Genomic DNA, 18823 nt, shown 5'->3' on the forward strand with positions numbered 1-18823 from the left:
AAATGCAAAAGGATATAAATTATAATGTTAGAAAAATAGCAGAAGAAGAACCACATAATGCACCAGGCCCTTCAGAGAAGTTAAAATGGAGGCTAGCAGTTGAACCTCACCTCACAGAAGTTATAAAACAAACCGCATGGAAGGTATAACATGAAACAATAAAGGAAGAAATCATCAAGGTAAGACATTTTAAAAGATCATGTAGTAAAGACTGTTTCCATTATAGAAAGACCAAAGCCACCAATTACAATGTTCCAAGAGCAAATAAAATATATAATTATTTTTTAATAAAGATGGTTCTAGTTGAAATAAAATAATTTGCAATGAAGTTCAGAAATTTATTTAGAACTGATAAAAAGAATAATAAAATAAATAATGTACACAGTTCATAGCCTAAATTAACTTAAAGAGACATAGAAAAAAATCTTACGTACATGTAGTACCACTATAACAGGCAAGGTGTTAATTTGCTACTATTCTTAGGTCACAGGAAATTTTATCTATCCTTGATATCTAAACAGTTTTAGTAAGTCTTATATAATCAAACAAATATGGAATAAGCATCAAACTGTTCACATATGAAAGATACAAAGTAAAATAAAAATTTAATTAGTGGCACACTGGACCCTCTGTCCAGGACCGTGCATTTCGTCGTCTTCCTCATAAGCGTTCTTCTGATGTCTTCTCCTGTTGGTATCTTCTGGATCAAAATCTTCCAGGATACATTCCTCCGCATTATCGGGAACCATCACTTCCTTTCTAGGTGGCAAACAATTCTCTAGCTGAGGAATCAGATCGGGTGAAATTGTTTTGGGGAATTGTACCCAGAACTGGACAATAAGACGCCCCTTTTCGAATGGACTCTTGTATCTAGGCATACCTAAAAATTAATTCCTATAAAAATATGTTTCTAAATCATTTCCTAAATGCTTACCTTCATTCTGTATACACCTAACGTCGCCATGTTTTATAACTTCACCAGGCATCTGAGTGATAATCAAGTCCCTGTCATCTAGAGTGCGGATAATTTTTTGGAATCCACACAATGCCTCGACCAGTTGTATTTCGAGTCTTAAAATTAGATCACTTCCATTTCTCTTATATAATGGGTGTTCCTTTTCATCTAAGACAATAATAATATCACCAGGTTCTAGCTCGGGTTCTTGATCACCTGGAAAGATACCAACATTTTCGTTAGCAATATTCATATTAAAAATTCCTATTTATACATATGTTAGTTATGTATGGGTATATCACACACAGCAATACTATCTCTTCAACATATATCACTTATTTTAATATTAGTACATTTTAGGTACCGGGATATTGCCCCTTTGCTGTTTGAGAACAGTTTTGTGCAGAGTGGTATGTATGCCTGTGTGATTTTGTAACATTTTGTGAAGAGAATACGAATTCCAATTTTGGAATGAAAGTAGAAAACGGACTAATAGTTTATGCAAAATGAAACTTATAACTCAGAAGGAGAGCTCATTGGAATTGGTCGTGGAGACCATGTAATTCCCAAGGCAATAAAATCAGCAAAAGATTGTCTTTATGTCGATTTTAAATGGATCATCATGAACATTTCATTTTTTCTATGTATGAGTGTATATCCAAATATATATATTCTAACACAACAAAGGGAGCATCAGGAACTACTAATCTACAGTAAAAGGTTAATAAAATGATTTGAAAATGAACTAAGATGTTATTAGCAGCACTTAAGAGGGTTTAGGTCAAGTTTTAGTTTAAGGAGTTAAGCCTCCAAAAAGCTAATTTTTGAGCATTTATTGCTCGACCTTTTTTAAAACGTTTTTGGAAAATCACTATTCTAAAATATGGTTATTATGTATGTAAGTACAGTCAAATACTTTTGTGGCATTATGTTGATAAGTAAATATAACTTAAAATAAAATTGTATAGTATAAGAGAAGACTTACCTTCACCATTAAAAATAATTTTTTGTCCATCTATCATTCCTTTATCTACATGCACCTCCAAAATTTTACGGTCGCGAATCACTTTCTTGCCTGCACATTGTTTGCAACGGTCCTTTGGATTAATACGCTCACCTTGGCCACGGCAGTCAGGACAAACTGTCTGTATTTGTTGAAGCATACCTTAAAGTATTTCCAACTAGATTTTAAGTTTACTATAAAGCTCTATAACCTACCAGGTCCTAATTGTTGCACTTGTACTTGCATTCCGGTTCCTCGGCAAGTGGGACATTGTTCAACTGCACCTTTTTTCCCACCTCTGCCTTCACATTTATCGCAAATTACATTCTTTTGTAGAGCTAATTTTCTTACAGTACCCTTATATAGTTCCTCCAATGACACAGTCAATTGATGCACTACATCTTTACCTACATCGAATAGATTATTTCTTAATAATAAATATATCTTTCAGTTTAATAAATACAAACCTTTTCTCTCTCTTCTCCTGCCCCTACCTCCACCAAGACCGCTTCCAAAGAACATATCAAATAAGTCCATAGGACTTGAAAATCCTCCACTAACACCTCCCTCTTTAATGGCTTGTTCACCACCTTGATCATAAATGGTTCTCTTTTCTGGATCAGATAGGACTTCATAAGCTTGAGAGATTTGCTTAAATTTTTCACCTTCATTTGGATTCTTATCTGGATGATATTTTAAAGCTAATTTTCGATAGGCTTTCTTAAGGTCATCTTGAGTACATCCAGGCTTAACACCCAGAATATCATAGAACTTTGTTTCTTTAACCATTATTATAGGCTCTGTAATTTAAAAAGAGATGAGAACTAGAAAAAAATCACCGTAAATACTTTAAATGTATTTAATATGAGAGGAAACATAAAAAGTTTTTTATGAATTGGATTAAAAAACAGTAAAATCACATATATACCCACTCACCTTAGAAATAAATCAATACTTCTGGAAAAGCAGAAGTAATATATCACAAACTTAATAAACACAAGCTAGTCTAATTTACTGCTTAATGTGCTAATAAGGAATAAGGTTTTTTGCAAGGTTTGTAGCTAAACGCTTATATTCCGTAATGTTCTAGAACATTCACAGCGCAACTAAAATGTTTCTACGGCGGACATATAATGGAAACGTCAAATGTTAAAGAAAGATCGATAGATGTACCAAACAAAGAAAGATTGGTTCTAGAATTTTCTATGGTAACGTCCTTATGTTCATTTATCATAAGACAATGTCAATTAAGCCCATTTTTTTATACACTTATATTCCACGTTTTTTTTGTTTATATTATATTTACATTTTAATGCATCAGTATTATAGAATATAAAAATTAGACTCTTCCGAGAAATTAATAAAAATATATAGAAAATAATTATTGTGTGGTAAAACCACAACTTTACCGCCATCTCTTGATAATAAAGTAAAGCTATCTACTTTTCTAAATATACAAAAAATATACATTTTGTGGTTATGTTTTAGTCATAGAGAAACTTACTCTATGGTTTTAGTTTATCTCTGTTCATTTAACAGAGCTTAGTGTAGTATATATATAGATAATTTTATATATTTTGTGTTCATTATTTATATACGATATTTCAAAATGGATCAAGATACTGCTAAAAAATTGTTTAACAAAGGCGGATTTTTCATATTGCTGGGAGTCCCTGAAGGCACAGAATTTGGTATAGATCTGAAATCATGGAATACGGGCGAAAAATTTCGAGGTGTAAAGATGATACCCCCTGGTCTCCATTATATATTCTATAGTGCAGTTAATAATGGTGATACCGCTCCACGAGCTGGTTTATTTTATTATTTTCATTCGGCGCAAGTAATCGTTAAAAAGTGGAATGCTTTAAATGAATGTATAAGTACTGACGTAGTGTCAAATGAAGAAATAGTAGGTTTAAAAGACAATATAAAAGCATTAGATAGTTTTTTGGGACCTTATCCTTATGATATTTGGGAAAGATGGAAACAATTATCTTCACATATTTCTGGTAAGTATTTCAGTGATACTATTTCGAAAAGGTAAGAAAACATTTTTATTTTAGACAATTTAGTTAAGAAATTAATCCCATTAAATGGAGAAGTCAGATCAGCTTTGGAATTGGAGGGTTGTAGTAATGAAGAGCGTAAAAATGCTCACACTAATGATGAATCATCAACATCCAAAAGACTGAGTCGTCCATCATATAATGAATTTGAAGATGATATATTGCCAGAGTTAAAACCAAAAGAGGGAACAAATTTACGATTTTCTGTTTTTCCAGTGAAGTCCTACCCAGATGGTTCAAGTCCATCAGATATTACCAAACATTCATTAGATTCTACTTACTTATTTGAACAATTAATTTCCAGTTATGATGTGTAAGTATTTTATTTAGGTTTTAGAGTATAACAATGCAATTTTACTATATAACAACCTTGTATGTATGGTAACTTTTTTAAGGGAAACTGATATATTAGGAGAAATGGAATTTTGTTATATCTGCTTTTTGGTTGGGCATAGTTTTGAAGCTTTTGAGCAATGGAAAAAGTTTGTGGGACTTTTTTGTTCATGTGATGATGCAATAAAGAGATATCGTAGGATATATGACAATTTTCTGTCGATAATAGAATTACAAGTTAAAGAAATACCTGAGGAATTTTTAGCTGATATAGTATCAAATAATAACTTTGTATATGTTAAATTAAGGAACCTATTTCGGTTTATCAAAGGCTGTGAAGTAGATGATAAATTAAAATCAAAAGCTGATAGATTAAGGAAGAACTTGTCAGATTTATATCAATGGGATTTTAGTCATTTGGAATCAGATGATGAGGATGATGCTCCAGTAGTAGTAGAGCTGTAATTAACATCATATACCAAATTACTTAGTTTTTTATATTCTGTACATTATCAGTATTCTATGTTACATTGATTTATTAATAATATACTACATTGTAATTGAATATAATAAATTTACAAATGTTAACCCACAATTATTTGAAAATTGTATGTATCCTGTATACTATACTGAAGGCAAGCAAACTATTCGCTAAATCCTGCTTAAATTATTTTTACTATCAATAAAGTGCAGCTATTGATAGCGAAAGATTAATAAACGCATATTTTAAATTTTTCGGCCAATTATTAAACACTATTCAACATAAAATACTGAACTAGTAAATAATCTACTTTTTAACATCATTAAATCAAATTAAAAATGAGTTTATTCTGTATTATAATATATAAAATAAATATTAAGTTTAATGAGTAAAACTAGATTAATGAATATGGAAGCATTTAGGGTAGCTACATAACAACTTCATAAGTTTTATTTCGCGACGTCATATCTTAGGTGTTTCGCAATAACTATGTCAAAGTTGTATAACAATATTATTACAGTTTTCAAATAGTTAATTTAAGATTATTTGTTTAAACTGTTTAATGAATTGAAGTGCATGTATTGCTGGTTGCTTGACAATTTCATATTAAAATTTATTATACCCATTATTCACTTCTTAATATTCCTATTTGTCACTGACAATTTATTTAATAATTTGAACCATAAATAATATTTGTTTTTCCTAATGTATCTCTTTTGAATATTATTAGGACTGTGAATATTACGGTAAGCTTCTCAGTAGATGGCGCCACAATAGAAAATTCTATTTATTTTTGTCGAATTTAATATGGCGCTTTATCGCAGAAATGTTGGGAGTGTGGTTCCATTTTTCAGTGCCCAGTTTTACGCGGTGTTAGCGTAAGCTAGAGAAAGTGGTTGTTTATTTTTCAAACTTTTCTTTGTTGTTAACGGTGTTTTCGCGTTTTTTCAATGAAATTAGTGAAAAGGTGACGGTATGGAGTGTATTTTAAAGAAGCACAAACTAAAATTTGATACGCAGGTGTTGGGTTAAGTTATAACCCATCGTCAGCTAACAAAACAGAAGTTTATATGAAATAAGAAAGATAACATATTGTAATGCTAATTTTTATTAAAGCAAAATATTTGAAGCACAATTGTACGACATGCAGGTAATTTATATATCTATATTTTTAGTTATATTTATGTTTTTTGTGTAAGCTTAAATATATTTGTTAGAAGTGACTAATTTGTATTCTTTTCAGGACATTTGTGGTTTAAAGGGAGGCTCTTTGAGGGGGCTGTTGATATGCAGTTACAATGGCAACAAAGCCTGATTTATCTTCAGGAACTGGAGTCCAGAATGTGGTAGTTTATGTATCGAATGATAATTTTGCCCAGACATATGCAGTTGAACAGCAAAATGTACCTCAACCTGGTAGTGTGCATTCATCTGGATACTCCAGTACAGGCCATACCATGGCCTCCATGGACCAGACAAAGAGTTTTAATGAGAAACAACAAATTTTTACTTCAAATGGTCAAATAATTAATAGTGCCCAAGGCAGTTATATTACAAATGTATTACCACAAAATGGAATTCCCTTAAATAATATAAATTATCAAAATGGTGGTGTTGTTAAAAATTGTACGAGCATTGATATATTGTCGTGTGAGAGGCAACAGGCAGGACCTGGTCGACCTGAAAATATTAAACGTGATGAATGTGATAATCGTGAACGATATCCGGATTCATATGTAACAATTGTAGGCTCCGATGTGTCTACTCAAAGTGTGAGATGTGATTCTGTGCGTTCGGAAACTGCTGAGTCAAGCTGTAGTAGCCTGAGCTCTGTGGATGAAGGGATGATTGTAGTGCAAAATCGTTCACCAGATATGGTTGTGTATGACCCTAGTGTGAGTGTTCGGCCCGGAGGTGTTGTTGTCGTGGGACCCTCTCCTATGCCACAGCATGCTTCAAGTAGTGCTATGGCCGTTACAGTACCATATGGTTGGAAAAGACTGTTAAGTAATGGTTCCGTGATATATATAAGGTAAGATATATTGTACATGATATAAAGTTTTTAAATTGGATATGTCTTTTTGGCCGTTGTAATAGAAAATCATTGAAATATGTAGTGTGCAATTAGGTAAAATACTTATTATCATAGCCGATACTATTTTTGATATCTGACTAGTAACCATAGTTAGTAAGGCTTTCTTTATACCGCTGCGAATCGAAGGTTCGAATCCATCTATAGCCTAAATTAGGTATGTTTGTAATTGTTCATAAATAAGAGAGTAAAATCATACGAGTTGATTCATCCCAGTTATGCCAGTAACCAGGCTGATAAGACTTAAAGAATGAATAAGTGAATTACTTAGTACCATACTTTGAAGCTCAGGTTAAGCCCTAGGTCCAGTCAGTAAACAAAAAGTAAAATCTCCACGGTGTTTGTGTATTATGGGTAATATTTATTATAATACAGTATATGTATCGACTGTTCAGTCGTCAATCAGTCGTATGACAATGGTTAGAATATGCGGACAAAAGAGGTCTCCGGTAGCAACATCTTTTTGTTTATTGTATTTTTTAAGATATACCAACACTAAAATCAACCTTAGAGACTAGAAAAAATAGGCGCAACAAAGCGAAAAACAGAACGTGTTAAAATATGCAACATGTTTACATTATTTTATCATCTCCCATATCTTATCTTTTTATGGGAATTGGATTTAACATAAACACATCGTGTTAAAAGTCAACAGTGTTTGAATTCGCCTATTAAATTAATCAGTTTTAGCAGTACCAGAAAGTAATTTTGAAGGTCAATTTTCTGAGATCGTTACATAAGACACGTTTTGTACGTTTCGTATCTATTTTCGACCTTGTAATCAGATATCTCCATTAAATTGAACGTGCAAAATATTAATTTTAGTGTTACATTATTCAACTTCACTCTAACGTATCGTCGAAATAATACGTTTTGAACGTCGGTGGTAAGTCCGACAGGAATTGCTAATCGATTATAAAACTTTCTAATTATACATATCCATCTATTAAGCTCGGATCACGTTCGTTCTACTTTCTTCATATTAAATCATGAACGATATATCACAAATAATGTTTACTGACTATTAACATTTACCAACACACGAATATGGGAGTGGATTTATTGCATTTTCACAAGTATATAAAAACTTTTGTTTGCTGTGTTTGTCGTTGAATAATTGAGGGATATATTATCTAGGAATTTATGATTCTTCATTAACCATTTTTGGTTTATTTTTACTTATAAGACGTTTTTATATCATCTATTGTAAATTATTCGATCTCTTACTTGTGTGTCTCACCTATTTTAATAATTTATTGGTTAATAACAAATAATTAATTTTAGTTATTTTAACTTGTCGCATTAGCCTTTAATTGCTCTCTGTTGAGTCGTCATTTTATACTGTCTATAAATTAGTATCATTGGTGATGTTTTGTTGGGTAATACGCTCGGTAGAGTTAGGAAGATTTACGACTCGGGGTAGTGCCATTTTTGCTTTTTCGGAATCGGGACACAAAGGTCGAGATTATGAAAGCGCGCGGCATCGTAAAAGTTTGTGTGTCTACGTGTCTGAAAGTTGGCACCGACTCGAAAGGAAAAGTTGGAAATAAAAATGACCGTTCTAAAAAATGCATAGAAGAAATGTCTCAGCGATTCCATTGTTTGTAATTTCATGGCTGCTTGTCAACTATAACGGCAAACTGGAGAATAGAATTATATGACTTGTACAAGAGCATGATTGATGTTAAATGGAGAGATAAACTAATTTTAACACCCGACAATAGGCGTTAAACAACAATTAGATTTGTAGCACTTTAATTTTTTACTGTTATGTTGTACTGATTTCACTTTGGAGATGTTAGTAATCCATAGCACATGTGTAACATAACCTTAACTAAAAATCACAAAAATATTAATTTATAGTAATAATATAGTAGAGATTCTAAAAAACATTTATTTTTATATTAAAACTGTTATTACATTTAATAGAAATATGAAGGCACAAAATTTGAAAAATAGCCCTATTCAGGTCAAACCCCAAACCGAGCTTTATGAAACATTGATGTCACTCTCAGCAATCACTTCCACTTGGTCACTCTTCCTAATGCATCATTTGGATTCGTGTAAACTTTTCATAGTTATAAAATAATTTTTTCTCCCAATAGTATAAAAAATTCTAACAGGGATTTATCACCACAAATAACACAGTTTTGTTTGCATTAGTTACATCAGACGATGATTATTAATGGATTAAATATTGAAGTATTCAAAAAGAGCTCTTATGGAATTAATAATGGAAGAGAGTATTTCTCATACTGCCTAATGAGTACCAGTTAGTACTAAAAAGTACTAGAATAGTACGGTTGAGTTCAGGTGCCCCATAATTTCTAAGACATATCAATATTCTATCGATGGTAAACTTGAAAATTTTGATGGGTAATAATTATTTTGATAGATGCAGATACAAATGTATTTGATAGGTCTAATTTTTTTGAATAGTGGTATTAACTACAACACAAAATGTTTAAATTATATACGTTTCATGATGGATGTTTGATTTGTATAAACTTTTAGCGAATCTGTGGAAAGAACAAGTGTATCCAATATAATATTTGGATAATTAAAATGCACATACACGAATTTTGAAGTTTGGTTTAATAATAACCTTGTCAATTTATAAGAACAAGGGCAATTACAGTGTTTGGTGAAGTTGAAATCGACGTTATCTTCTGCTATCATTGGCTAAGGTTTTGAGATTTTTTAAATAATTTAAACGAACGTAGAACGTGCGTGCTCCGGGCAAAATCATAGTTTTTAGTTATGTAAGGTAAGTTCTGGTTACTTTTAAAACTTAAAAAATATTCGTGGTTAATTAAATTCAGTTGAAAGATTTACTTTCTACAAATTAATATTCATAATTTACATCAATACATCGTTTTTACTTTTACTCAAAATGATACAGTGACCTGAACAAACGATAATCCTTGTGTATATTACTTGTTTACTAATAAAGAAGATTCGATATTTCGAGCTATTGTACGATTCTCAGTCGTAAACTGATTAGGGTGCCGCTTAGGGCACCTTTTGTACGGCCCGAAAGTGCTCGAAGGCAAGCGGTCTGTAGATCTGCGATACAGATTCCGTCTTATCTTGGGTATCGGATAACAGATGCCTCGGTTGAAGGAACTAGCGTACGGTCGGTTAGTGAGTGTTGACCTCCGTTACCTTTTTGTATTTTACCTGTTTTTGTTGGTGTGATCTTGTCGATTAACGGAAGTTATTTATAATACCACAGAACGTTCTTTTAACTTTTTACAATTGTAGGAAAGTCGACAGCTTTAACGTTTAAATATTTTATTAAGTGAATCAATAAGAGAGTTAATACAAAAACCTTTTTCTTCCTAGACATTTTAAAAGTAATTTATTCTAATTATAGGCTAGAACTAGGTACACATTTTTGGCATCTTTCTAATAATGCGTTGGATTACTACTAGAAAATACACACATCTGTTTACGAAATTTGACAAGTTGTTAAGGAGAAACGGGGGGGGGGTCTATTTGATGACACAAAACAACATTGAATATCAGTTTATGTCAATAAATGACTGTTGTCTTGACGGATACTTCTCAAGAAAATTAAGAATTATTAAATACCATCTCAAGAATTGAGTTGATAAAAAATAAATTTTGTTTCGCAGTAATGTGCAAAACATTTCGAACAGTCAAAAGTAAATAAAAAGAATGCAATATGGAATCGTTATTGAATAGGCATGATGACTGTAATACAGAATGAGAAAAATATTAATTCATAATAATATAGAAAACACAGCTTTGAAAAAAATATTGTTAAATTATTAACGTGAAATATATAGAATTTAAATCATCATTATTATTAAAACGAATCATCGTTGAATAGTTGTCATAATTTACATGGATAGTTTGAAATAAAGAGTTACCTATAAATGTGAATTATGAAATAAATTAATAAGACTACTTTTTTTTAAATCAATTAAAAATTATTTAACTGTCAAGTTACGAGGCTATTGAACTTTCATCTTTATTACCATTTTCTCATGCTTCGTGGCCTAGATGGATGTTTTAAAGCTTAAACAGTTAACTAATATGACAAATGATAATTGAAGTAAATTTCTTTATGTAATCCCCATCACGAACGCTTTCGTGCTTACATTTAATCGCCATTATGTTTTTATTACGACCCCATAAAAAGTTACACGTTTACAGGACCCTAAAATTGAAACAAAATCACCAAAAAGGTATATAAAATCAGGAAGTTTATGTTTAAGCGGCATTCTTGTTGAATTCACTCAGATTGGAATTAATACATAGTTTATTTAGTGATTACTTAGGACACATTTAAATAAAAGGTATAATTAAAAGTGGTATAATTAAATTTGTTTTGTTTAGCAACTAAAACATCTCGATACTTTCATGGCGTATAATTTTAACTATATGCAACCACATTTTTGTTTTTGTAAGGATGATGGTAGCTCGAAATTTATAGGAAATGTTGAATTATTCTGTAAATATCGTGGTGGTGTTGGTGTACAATAGGTAGAGAATGAGTCTTGACTATATTACCCTAAAATCCAAACATTGTTGGTTGCAAACCAAACATTTGTTTAGTTATATTCAAAGAATGTTTTCTTTAATCCGCCGGTGAATTGCCGTAGCTACTCACCCTCCGTCACGAAACCCGTAACATTTAACTTGCATGTAATACGTTAAATAACCCCAAGGTTCACTTATTTGACATGGGTGAGGTAAAATCACCCTTACCGCCTGCTAAAAAGGGCTTCGCATACGTTGGGGGACTGTTTCCACTGCATGTTTTTATCAATACGTGTTGTTTACGTGACCTGCCTTCTAGATTATCCATTTACATTTGCTATCTGCGCAAGTCATACGAAGATTCGGCAAAAAATGAATGGGGCGAGGCCCGGAAGGATCCTTAACTCGACCGGATCGGCTCGGAGTTAATTCTGTTTTGTTTGGATTTTTCTTGCGGCTAACTTGTAACCAACTGACTAATGGAAACAAAAGAATTTGGACGGGGTCTCTAGGGAAATGTGTAGAAATTGCATAGGTAGATGGAAACGTTGAGTGAAATAAATGTATATTCAACTTATGTGAATAGGCATGAGGCTGTGATAAAGAATTACAAATATATAATAGATAATAATAAATGATTAAGATTTTAGTAAAATAAAAGAAAATTTAAAAATTCCCTTTATTGAGTTATACATCATTTAGAAGCGCTACGAAACATTAACGTCACTTAACATTTCCTAACCATCATTTCCCCATTCCAACATCTGAACTTCTTGGCACGCTTCGATTTGATTTGAAATGCTTATTTGACGGGAAGAAAACATAAACAAAAAAAACGAATATATCAAGGCAAATAACTTAAATTTTGCCAGAATAATTTTAAAAAGAACACTTTACTCTTATGGATGAGAAAAATTAATAACTGCGGGTAATAAGTCTAAAGAGGTAATAGTATCCATTGATAGCACATTCACCAGTTGGGAACCGTGAGAATATAATTATGGAAATCAAGCGTCCCATGATTATTCAAACATTAAAATTGTATCGATAACAAACGTATTAAAAATTCTATGATAATTTTAGAACACAGATGCAAGTATATTAACAGGCCTATCTTAATTTTATATTATTAATAGTCACTATTATTATCAGTTGAACAGTCTAAAACGGATCAAGATCAATGTATCTTTCGCTTCTGGAATACACTTGTGTAATTACATTATTTTGATTGTCATAATGTCATTTTATATTTTAAGGATCTCTTGCTAATAATCTTCAGACTCCGCATTTCTCAAAAACAATACATTTATTTCCGGATTGTCCTGTATAATTAATGATGTTATTATTATACAAACTTATAAAGCTTTAAATTCATGTCTTTCTTAAAATCAACGCGTCGCCGTTCTGGTTTCAAATTAAAACAAACATTGCGGTTAATTAGTCGAAAAATGTCTAAAAATATCTGGCGTTTTAAAAACAAGCAGCTTCTTATCAGAATCCTATAACTGTATTCGTTACTAACGTTTTTTTAATTTGTTTGAATATTTGAGATATTTTAATGATGTCTTTTATAATTATGGCTTGTAATGTTTTACATTTATTTTATTTAAATTTGGAATGAATTATATTCATTATTCTGGATTTTTAACTTAATATCCTTTTTATTTTTCTAATAAAAAATATGTTTTAACTATACTAATTTGTATTGTTAACATTTTTAAAGCTAATTCATTTTTCATGAAATTAACTAAACTCATTTTTAATGAACCTGAGAAAAGGCAGCAGGTGTCTAAAAAAGTATTGGGGTTATTCAGGTGTTCTTGGAAAGAAGTAAGAACCCTGTCAATTTTACAGATAACATCCATCAGTTGAAGCACGTATACTTGTTTTCCTTGTCAGAATACAATATGCTAAGTATTTTGATTATATAAGTTATATTTTATATAAAATGTCGGAACATTGGTACTTTGCTTTATGTAGAATTTGAACAATTAATTTTTATTCTTGCCAATTTAGATATTTATAAAAAATATACATCAAAATATTTACATTTTGACGCATGCATCCCTTTCTTTAACTGAAGTACCTCCTTTATAAGAACTAGGATTTATCTGTACTGTACTTAATGCTTAACGTCGGTTCCGAACCACGGTTGCCGGCATTAAGCCTACCGACTGGCGAGTGATCTAATTCCTAAACAGTAGAAGGAACGTCCTGTCGTCTTGACCACTGCGCCAACCAAGCTGGAAAATTGAGCCTTTGAACATCTTATTAGATGCTCGAGTGTATTCTGATCAATTATTTACTTTAAGAAGACCGTTATTGATAATAATTGATCTAATGTATATTCATCAACATGTTTTCTATCATTTTTTTCAACTTTTTTTCACCTTTCTGGCAACATGGCGGAATAGGTATCGAGAGTATATCGAAACCGTGTCAGTTAAACCATGCTTGTGAGTAGGCTGAAAGCGGCAAAACTTCCCATTCGAACTGCTACAGTGTGTAATTACTCCTGCAATGTACACGTCTGAAAATAGTTGATTAGCTGTCAGCTGTTAAGCTATATAAACGTTCTGTGATGGTTTGAACTGGGTTTTCATTCTTGGTGTCTGTATACACTGAATAAATCAATAATACTAAATGGAAAACTTTAATTTTATTTAAAGAAATAACAAAACCATCGAATTTAACATTTATGTTATGTTGTTTACATTTATACTTCGCATTTACACCAGTATAAATCGATGATTAAAATAGTTGTAAGCACATAATAGTTTAAACTTTGGCCTGGCTATTTGTCAAAGAACGAGAGAAACTTTAGAAGTTTGTCATGTCAGCCTCGTTAGAATATCACCATCGATTTGGAAAACATTAGTCAGGAAGATCCAGGTGAAAGAAGATTTTGGCTTGTATGGAAAACATGGACAGACAATAGTTTTGGTCTACCTAATAAAATTGATTAATAAGACCCAGCGTATTTTAGGTACACAATGTTGGTATATAATGATATAAAATAATTCTATCTAAATGTAATAAAGGACAGATAGTAATTGTTTTAGACGTTTAATAATTTATAATAAGGAATATTAATACAATGTATTCTGTATCACTATATACCTATTTACGCAGGATATGAACAGAACATAGTGATGACATTAGTTCTTAAGTTAACGGAAGTAGATTATCATACTTAGATATTGCTAGTGTTTTTCGCACCTCTCAACAATTTTCTTTAATGCAACTTCACCGTCATTCTCAAGTAAGTTTATTTTGGAATAGATTCATTGATTCGTAACAACGTTTGAAATTCTTACTTTCCTCATTTTTATATAACTATTAAAATATAAAATATTTTATAGGATCAATAAGGTCAACCATAAAAATTCAAATTAATTTATATTAGAGGGGATAGATAAAATAATATGAACCCCATATATCTTATCGCACATTGGCAACACTGCTTCCATGTAATTAATGCGACGTGTATGTATTGTTCAATTTACATGTCAAGTCTTGCAGGTATATTTCAATGTATTACCGGGTTTGTCTTATGACTAAGCGATCGGTTCAATTTGCAATCTTGCAAAATTTGCAAACACATAGCAAATTCGAAAAGGGGCTAGAGCGTCTGTGACACTGAAAACAGAAATTGTTTATATTTTCGTAACCAGCGGTACCCACGCTAAGCATAGACAAAACTTGATGAAACATTAATTGACAGAGACTGACGAACTCTTAAAGATAACTGTGGCCAGGCAGCATAAAACTACCTCGGCAAAAGTAACAACAGAGCTCAACACTCTTTCGAGTAATAACAAAAATTGTACGGCGAGAGCTCTATAAAGCTAACATATATGGAAGGGCTGCGATTGCGAAACCTTTTATAATGGAAAACAACGCTAAGCTGCGAAGTAAGTGGTGTAACGATCAGAAAATCAGAAAATTAATGATTGTTTCCTACAAACGCAGAGCTTATGTATGAAGAACACCAAAAGAAGCCTATGATCCGGACTGTCTGCTTCTTACAGTTAAGTAATAGGAGGTTCCGTTTTGATTTGGGCGACAATATCGTAATATTCAGCTGGTCCTCTCATTGACTCAATCATGAAGTTTTTACGATGATTAGCACATTGCTACGAAACAATATCATTTTCAAGATAATGCGCCAATACAACCAAAAAGGTTTTGTCTTAGTTTGAAGGGCATCAGAATCATGAAATATTTTCCTTGGCCAGCGCAATCACCAAACCTCAGCATAAATGAACTGTTATGGAGAATTTTACAGTAGAGTGAGGAGTAAATTTCCATCTCAACATCATTGAAGTAGTTGGCGGATGCCTTTGGTACTTCGGGAAGAATTGCAGCTGTTTTAAAGGCAAATGCTTATTATTATTAAATAAATATTGTACATGTCAGGTATTTTATCCACCCCCAGTGTAATATGGATACCACATTTGTTGATTGATTTGATATTAATGATAATCATCATCAGTAATTTAACGCCTCAAAACAATCAAAATAATGGATTGTGCTTTATGTATTAGATGTATGTATATAACATATACAAAACATATATAACAGGTAAAAACATAAATAAATCTTTTCAAAAATAAAATGAAACATCTCTATTAGACATATTGTGTACATAAAAATTTTAAATTAAGAAAATACACATAGCGCATATATAACAACTTTCGTATCTACAATTCTATGATGAATAATTGAAATGTCCTTGGAAATAACGTTTCGAACATGTGTTTCAAGTCGTTGCCAACAAATAAGTGAAACAAACCGTTCATAAATATTTTGAGATCAAAGAAATGAAAAAAATGGTAATCAAGCCACATATTTTACAATTTTTAGATTGTGAAGATATCCATAGAATACTTTTAGAATTACAGATATCTTCTTTGAATATTATTTTATCTTATCAAAAATATTAGATAATAAGTTGTATCTTGAATGCTAAATTAATTGATTTTAGAACTAACTTCATGGGTTTTGTATACGTTTCTGTTGACAGTGTTGGCAATGTCTATTGGAAGAAAACAAGTGAAATAATAAAAATCAACACTACTGTTCAGGTAAATATGCAACGTTCTTACAACGGCTTACAAATATACATTGAAGAAATATGGAAAAATATTATTTTAGACAGTCCAATGTTACAACGAACAAAGCAGCTCTAGCATGTCGAAAAAAATAAGACGAGAAAAAAGTACAGGGGAGCATATTTTATATTGCCGTTTCCTATTTTCCTCGTCCAACACCTGCAAAAAAAAACGACCCTTTGCGCTAGCACGTTACAGGACAACCGTAATCAGATGACGAGGCCGAGGGTCGAAAAAGCGAGGGTTAATAATGTGTCTGACCAGAAAGAAGTACGCACGCACACACGCATAGGAGGTACAAACACAGACACATGAAAGAAATTGGCGCTAGTTTGAAAAAGTGATTGGTTTGGCGCCAGAATTTTTTTAACACGAACCGATGACTGGTACCGATAACGGCGCCGTTTTTCTTTCGGTTTTTATTTTGATTGGCGACGGTCAGCGTACACGTCATGGCCGTTTGACAGGTTTAAAATGGACATTTTATGGAAATATAATAAGATTAAACTTAAAGGGGTTTACGGTAAGGGTGTGTGCGCTTGATAGACATCGAAGTTAATTACACCATAAGGCTTATTTACATATTGTATCTAATTAAATATAGAAACTCCCCGGTTGTTCTCACTTAATTTATGACTAATATAATTCGTTAGAAACAAAAATGCGATCGTTATATTTCAGTAACATTTGGGATAATATCGTTTTTAGGCACTAATAGTATTAAAACACGCAAGTAATGTGTTAACTTATAGAAAATTAAATAGCCGAACTCGACTTTACCGATATTTGCGTTTTATTAACAATCATAATGATTTATATCAATAGGCAATAAGTCAAATATATTATAAATTTTTTATAGAAATAATAAACCAAGTTAGTCTTCATACATTTTAATGTTATCAGGATCAAATATGACTTTATCCAAACACTGGCCTAAATTGTTTTATTTTAGAAGTTTTTGCGTTTTAGAGGACTTTAATACCAGCTTGTTTCGATTACTATTAATAGGCATGATCATTAATATAGAAGCACAAAAATATTGATTAATAATAATAATATAGGATTCTAAAAAAATATATTTTTAAATTGGCGCGTAATGACGTAAGATTTTAATAGAGATAAAAGTAGAAAAATTAAACATCGCTATATTAAGTCCAACACCAACCAGAAACCTTACGAAACATTTTCCAAATTTTCCATATTATTTTAATAAAAGAGCAAAATTATTAGGGAGTGATATTTACAATAAACAGTGGCTAACCTCACAATTTATAAACTGTGTTATTTAACTCGATATTAATAAACAAAGATTGTTAATTACATTAAGCATTATTATATATAGGTAGTAAAAATAATAAATACTTATATGAAAACGATCTCTACAGAAATAAATTATCGATATTCAAGCTAAATTTGTTGGTTTTCACCTTGCAATATTTAACCACATTCTTTCAATTTTTTTTGCTGATTACGAAAATACACAACTTGTTTGAAGTTTTTTCGGAACTCACTATCTGTACATACTACAATGTCTAATTATAATTGAAAATTATTAAAATAATGTAGGAATAAGACTTGTAATTATACAAACGGTCCAGCGTGACGAAAACAAAAGTTACTCTGACGGTAATGAAATGTTGAAAACCGTTACTTAACCTTACCGAAGATTTATGACAAGGGTAGTAGGTAATATTGAAAGCCTAGCACTATTTAATTTTTGATTCTATCTGATTAAAATAAGATTGCGTATTCATATACAAAATTGTCTCATGTTAAATGTCAGGTAACGTTGGAATCTGACAACGACATATTTACAATTTTGTATCTACATATATGTTTTATTTTTTTTTTTTTATATTATTTTATTTAATCTGAAGAAATCTGCAGATGACACATACCAATAATTAATAAAAATAGTCGTCATGGAAGTAAAAAGACAATCATATGATTTTACAATATGGTAAAGTTGTAATATGGTATTGTAAAGTGTGCGAAAATGCATATGGAAACGCTTAAAAAGGAAAATTTAAAATTGGCACAACGTGCATCACCCAGTCAATGGTGTTAAGGACCATATATTTTTTCCAAACATTGTATATGAATACGCTTGAATATGGTGAGGTGTAACTATCGATTTGTTTGCGTGATGACTTTGCTTAAATTGGAAAATAGAAATAAACGGCCTTATTGAAATCGTATGGACATATTGGTACGCTGTAGCGTGATTTAACTGTTTGAATTTTAACGAATCTTCCTACAAATTGCCGTTT

The 18823-nt window shown here is 31.4% G+C and overlaps 3 protein-coding genes across 6 annotated transcripts in view; 2 read left to right on the forward strand and 1 right to left on the reverse strand.

Moving 5' to 3' along the window:
• Positions 1-324: 324 nt before the first annotated feature.
• Positions 325-3160, reverse strand: Droj2 (DnaJ heat shock protein family (Hsp40) member A4-like). Of its 2 annotated transcripts, none has more exons than XM_076395180.1 (6): positions 2895-3160; positions 2426-2782; positions 2174-2365; positions 1941-2120; positions 935-1171; positions 325-880 (listed from the first exon to the last, which is right to left on the reverse strand). In XM_076395180.1, exons 2-6 carry the CDS (start codon positions 2745-2747, stop codon positions 606-608), a joined length of 1206 nt encoding a protein of 401 aa, XP_076251295.1. In that variant the 5' UTR covers positions 2748-2782; positions 2895-3160; the 3' UTR covers positions 325-605. The 2 variants fall into 2 exon arrangements, with proteins under 2 accessions (XP_076251295.1, XP_076251294.1); XM_076395179.1 differs by having other exon boundaries at positions 2426-2758; positions 2895-3108.
• Positions 3161-3188: 28 nt separating this feature from the next.
• LOC143190679 (protein AAR2 homolog) lies at positions 3189-4952 on the forward strand. The gene is made up of 3 exons (XM_076395181.1): positions 3189-3967; positions 4022-4337; positions 4420-4952. Exons 1-3 carry the CDS (start codon positions 3568-3570, stop codon positions 4820-4822), a joined length of 1119 nt encoding a protein of 372 aa, XP_076251296.1. The 5' UTR covers positions 3189-3567; the 3' UTR covers positions 4823-4952.
• A 686-nt stretch (positions 4953-5638) lies between these two features.
• sba (six-banded) overlaps positions 5639-18823 on the forward strand; it is a 153074-nt gene continuing 139889 nt past the window's right edge. For all 3 annotated transcript variants that reach the window (XM_076395176.1, XM_076395177.1, XM_076395178.1), the window contains exons 1-2: positions 5639-5988; positions 6082-6870. In XM_076395176.1, the coding sequence (XP_076251291.1) occupies positions 6137-6870 (734 nt within the window). In that variant the 5' untranslated portion in view covers positions 5639-5988; positions 6082-6136. The remainder of the gene's footprint in view (positions 5989-6081; positions 6871-18823) is intronic.

The sequence above is a fragment of the Rhynchophorus ferrugineus genome, unplaced genomic scaffold (genome assembly GCF_030347505.1).
Source record: "Rhynchophorus ferrugineus isolate W39M unplaced genomic scaffold, kcgeb_rfMv2 rfM2, whole genome shotgun sequence".
Classification (NCBI taxonomy): Eukaryota; Metazoa; Arthropoda; class Insecta; order Coleoptera; family Curculionidae; genus Rhynchophorus; species Rhynchophorus ferrugineus.

What these genes read in the sequence shown, in the direction of transcription:
- Droj2 (XM_076395180.1), bottom strand. Translation starts at nt 2,747, where the DNA reads ATGGTTAAAGAAACAAAGTTCTATGATATTCTGGGTGTTAAGCCTGGA. An exon ending in CAGGAGAAGAGAGAGAAAAG is followed by an intron (nt 2,366 to 2,425) that starts GTTTGTATTTAT and finishes TATTCGATGTAG; the next exon opens with GTAAAGATGTAGTGCATCAA. An exon ending in TAGGTGTATACAGAATGAAG is followed by an intron (nt 881 to 934) that starts GTAAGCATTTAG and finishes ATTAATTTTTAG; the next exon opens with GTATGCCTAGATACAAGAGT.
- LOC143190679 (XM_076395181.1), top strand. Translation starts at nt 3,568, where the DNA reads ATGGATCAAGATACTGCTAAAAAATTGTTTAACAAAGGCGGATTTTTC. An exon ending in ATTATCTTCACATATTTCTG is followed by an intron (nt 3,968 to 4,021) that starts GTAAGTATTTCA and finishes TTTTTATTTTAG; the next exon opens with ACAATTTAGTTAAGAAATTA. An exon ending in TTAATTTCCAGTTATGATGT is followed by an intron (nt 4,338 to 4,419) that starts GTAAGTATTTTA and finishes AACTTTTTTAAG; the next exon opens with GGAAACTGATATATTAGGAG.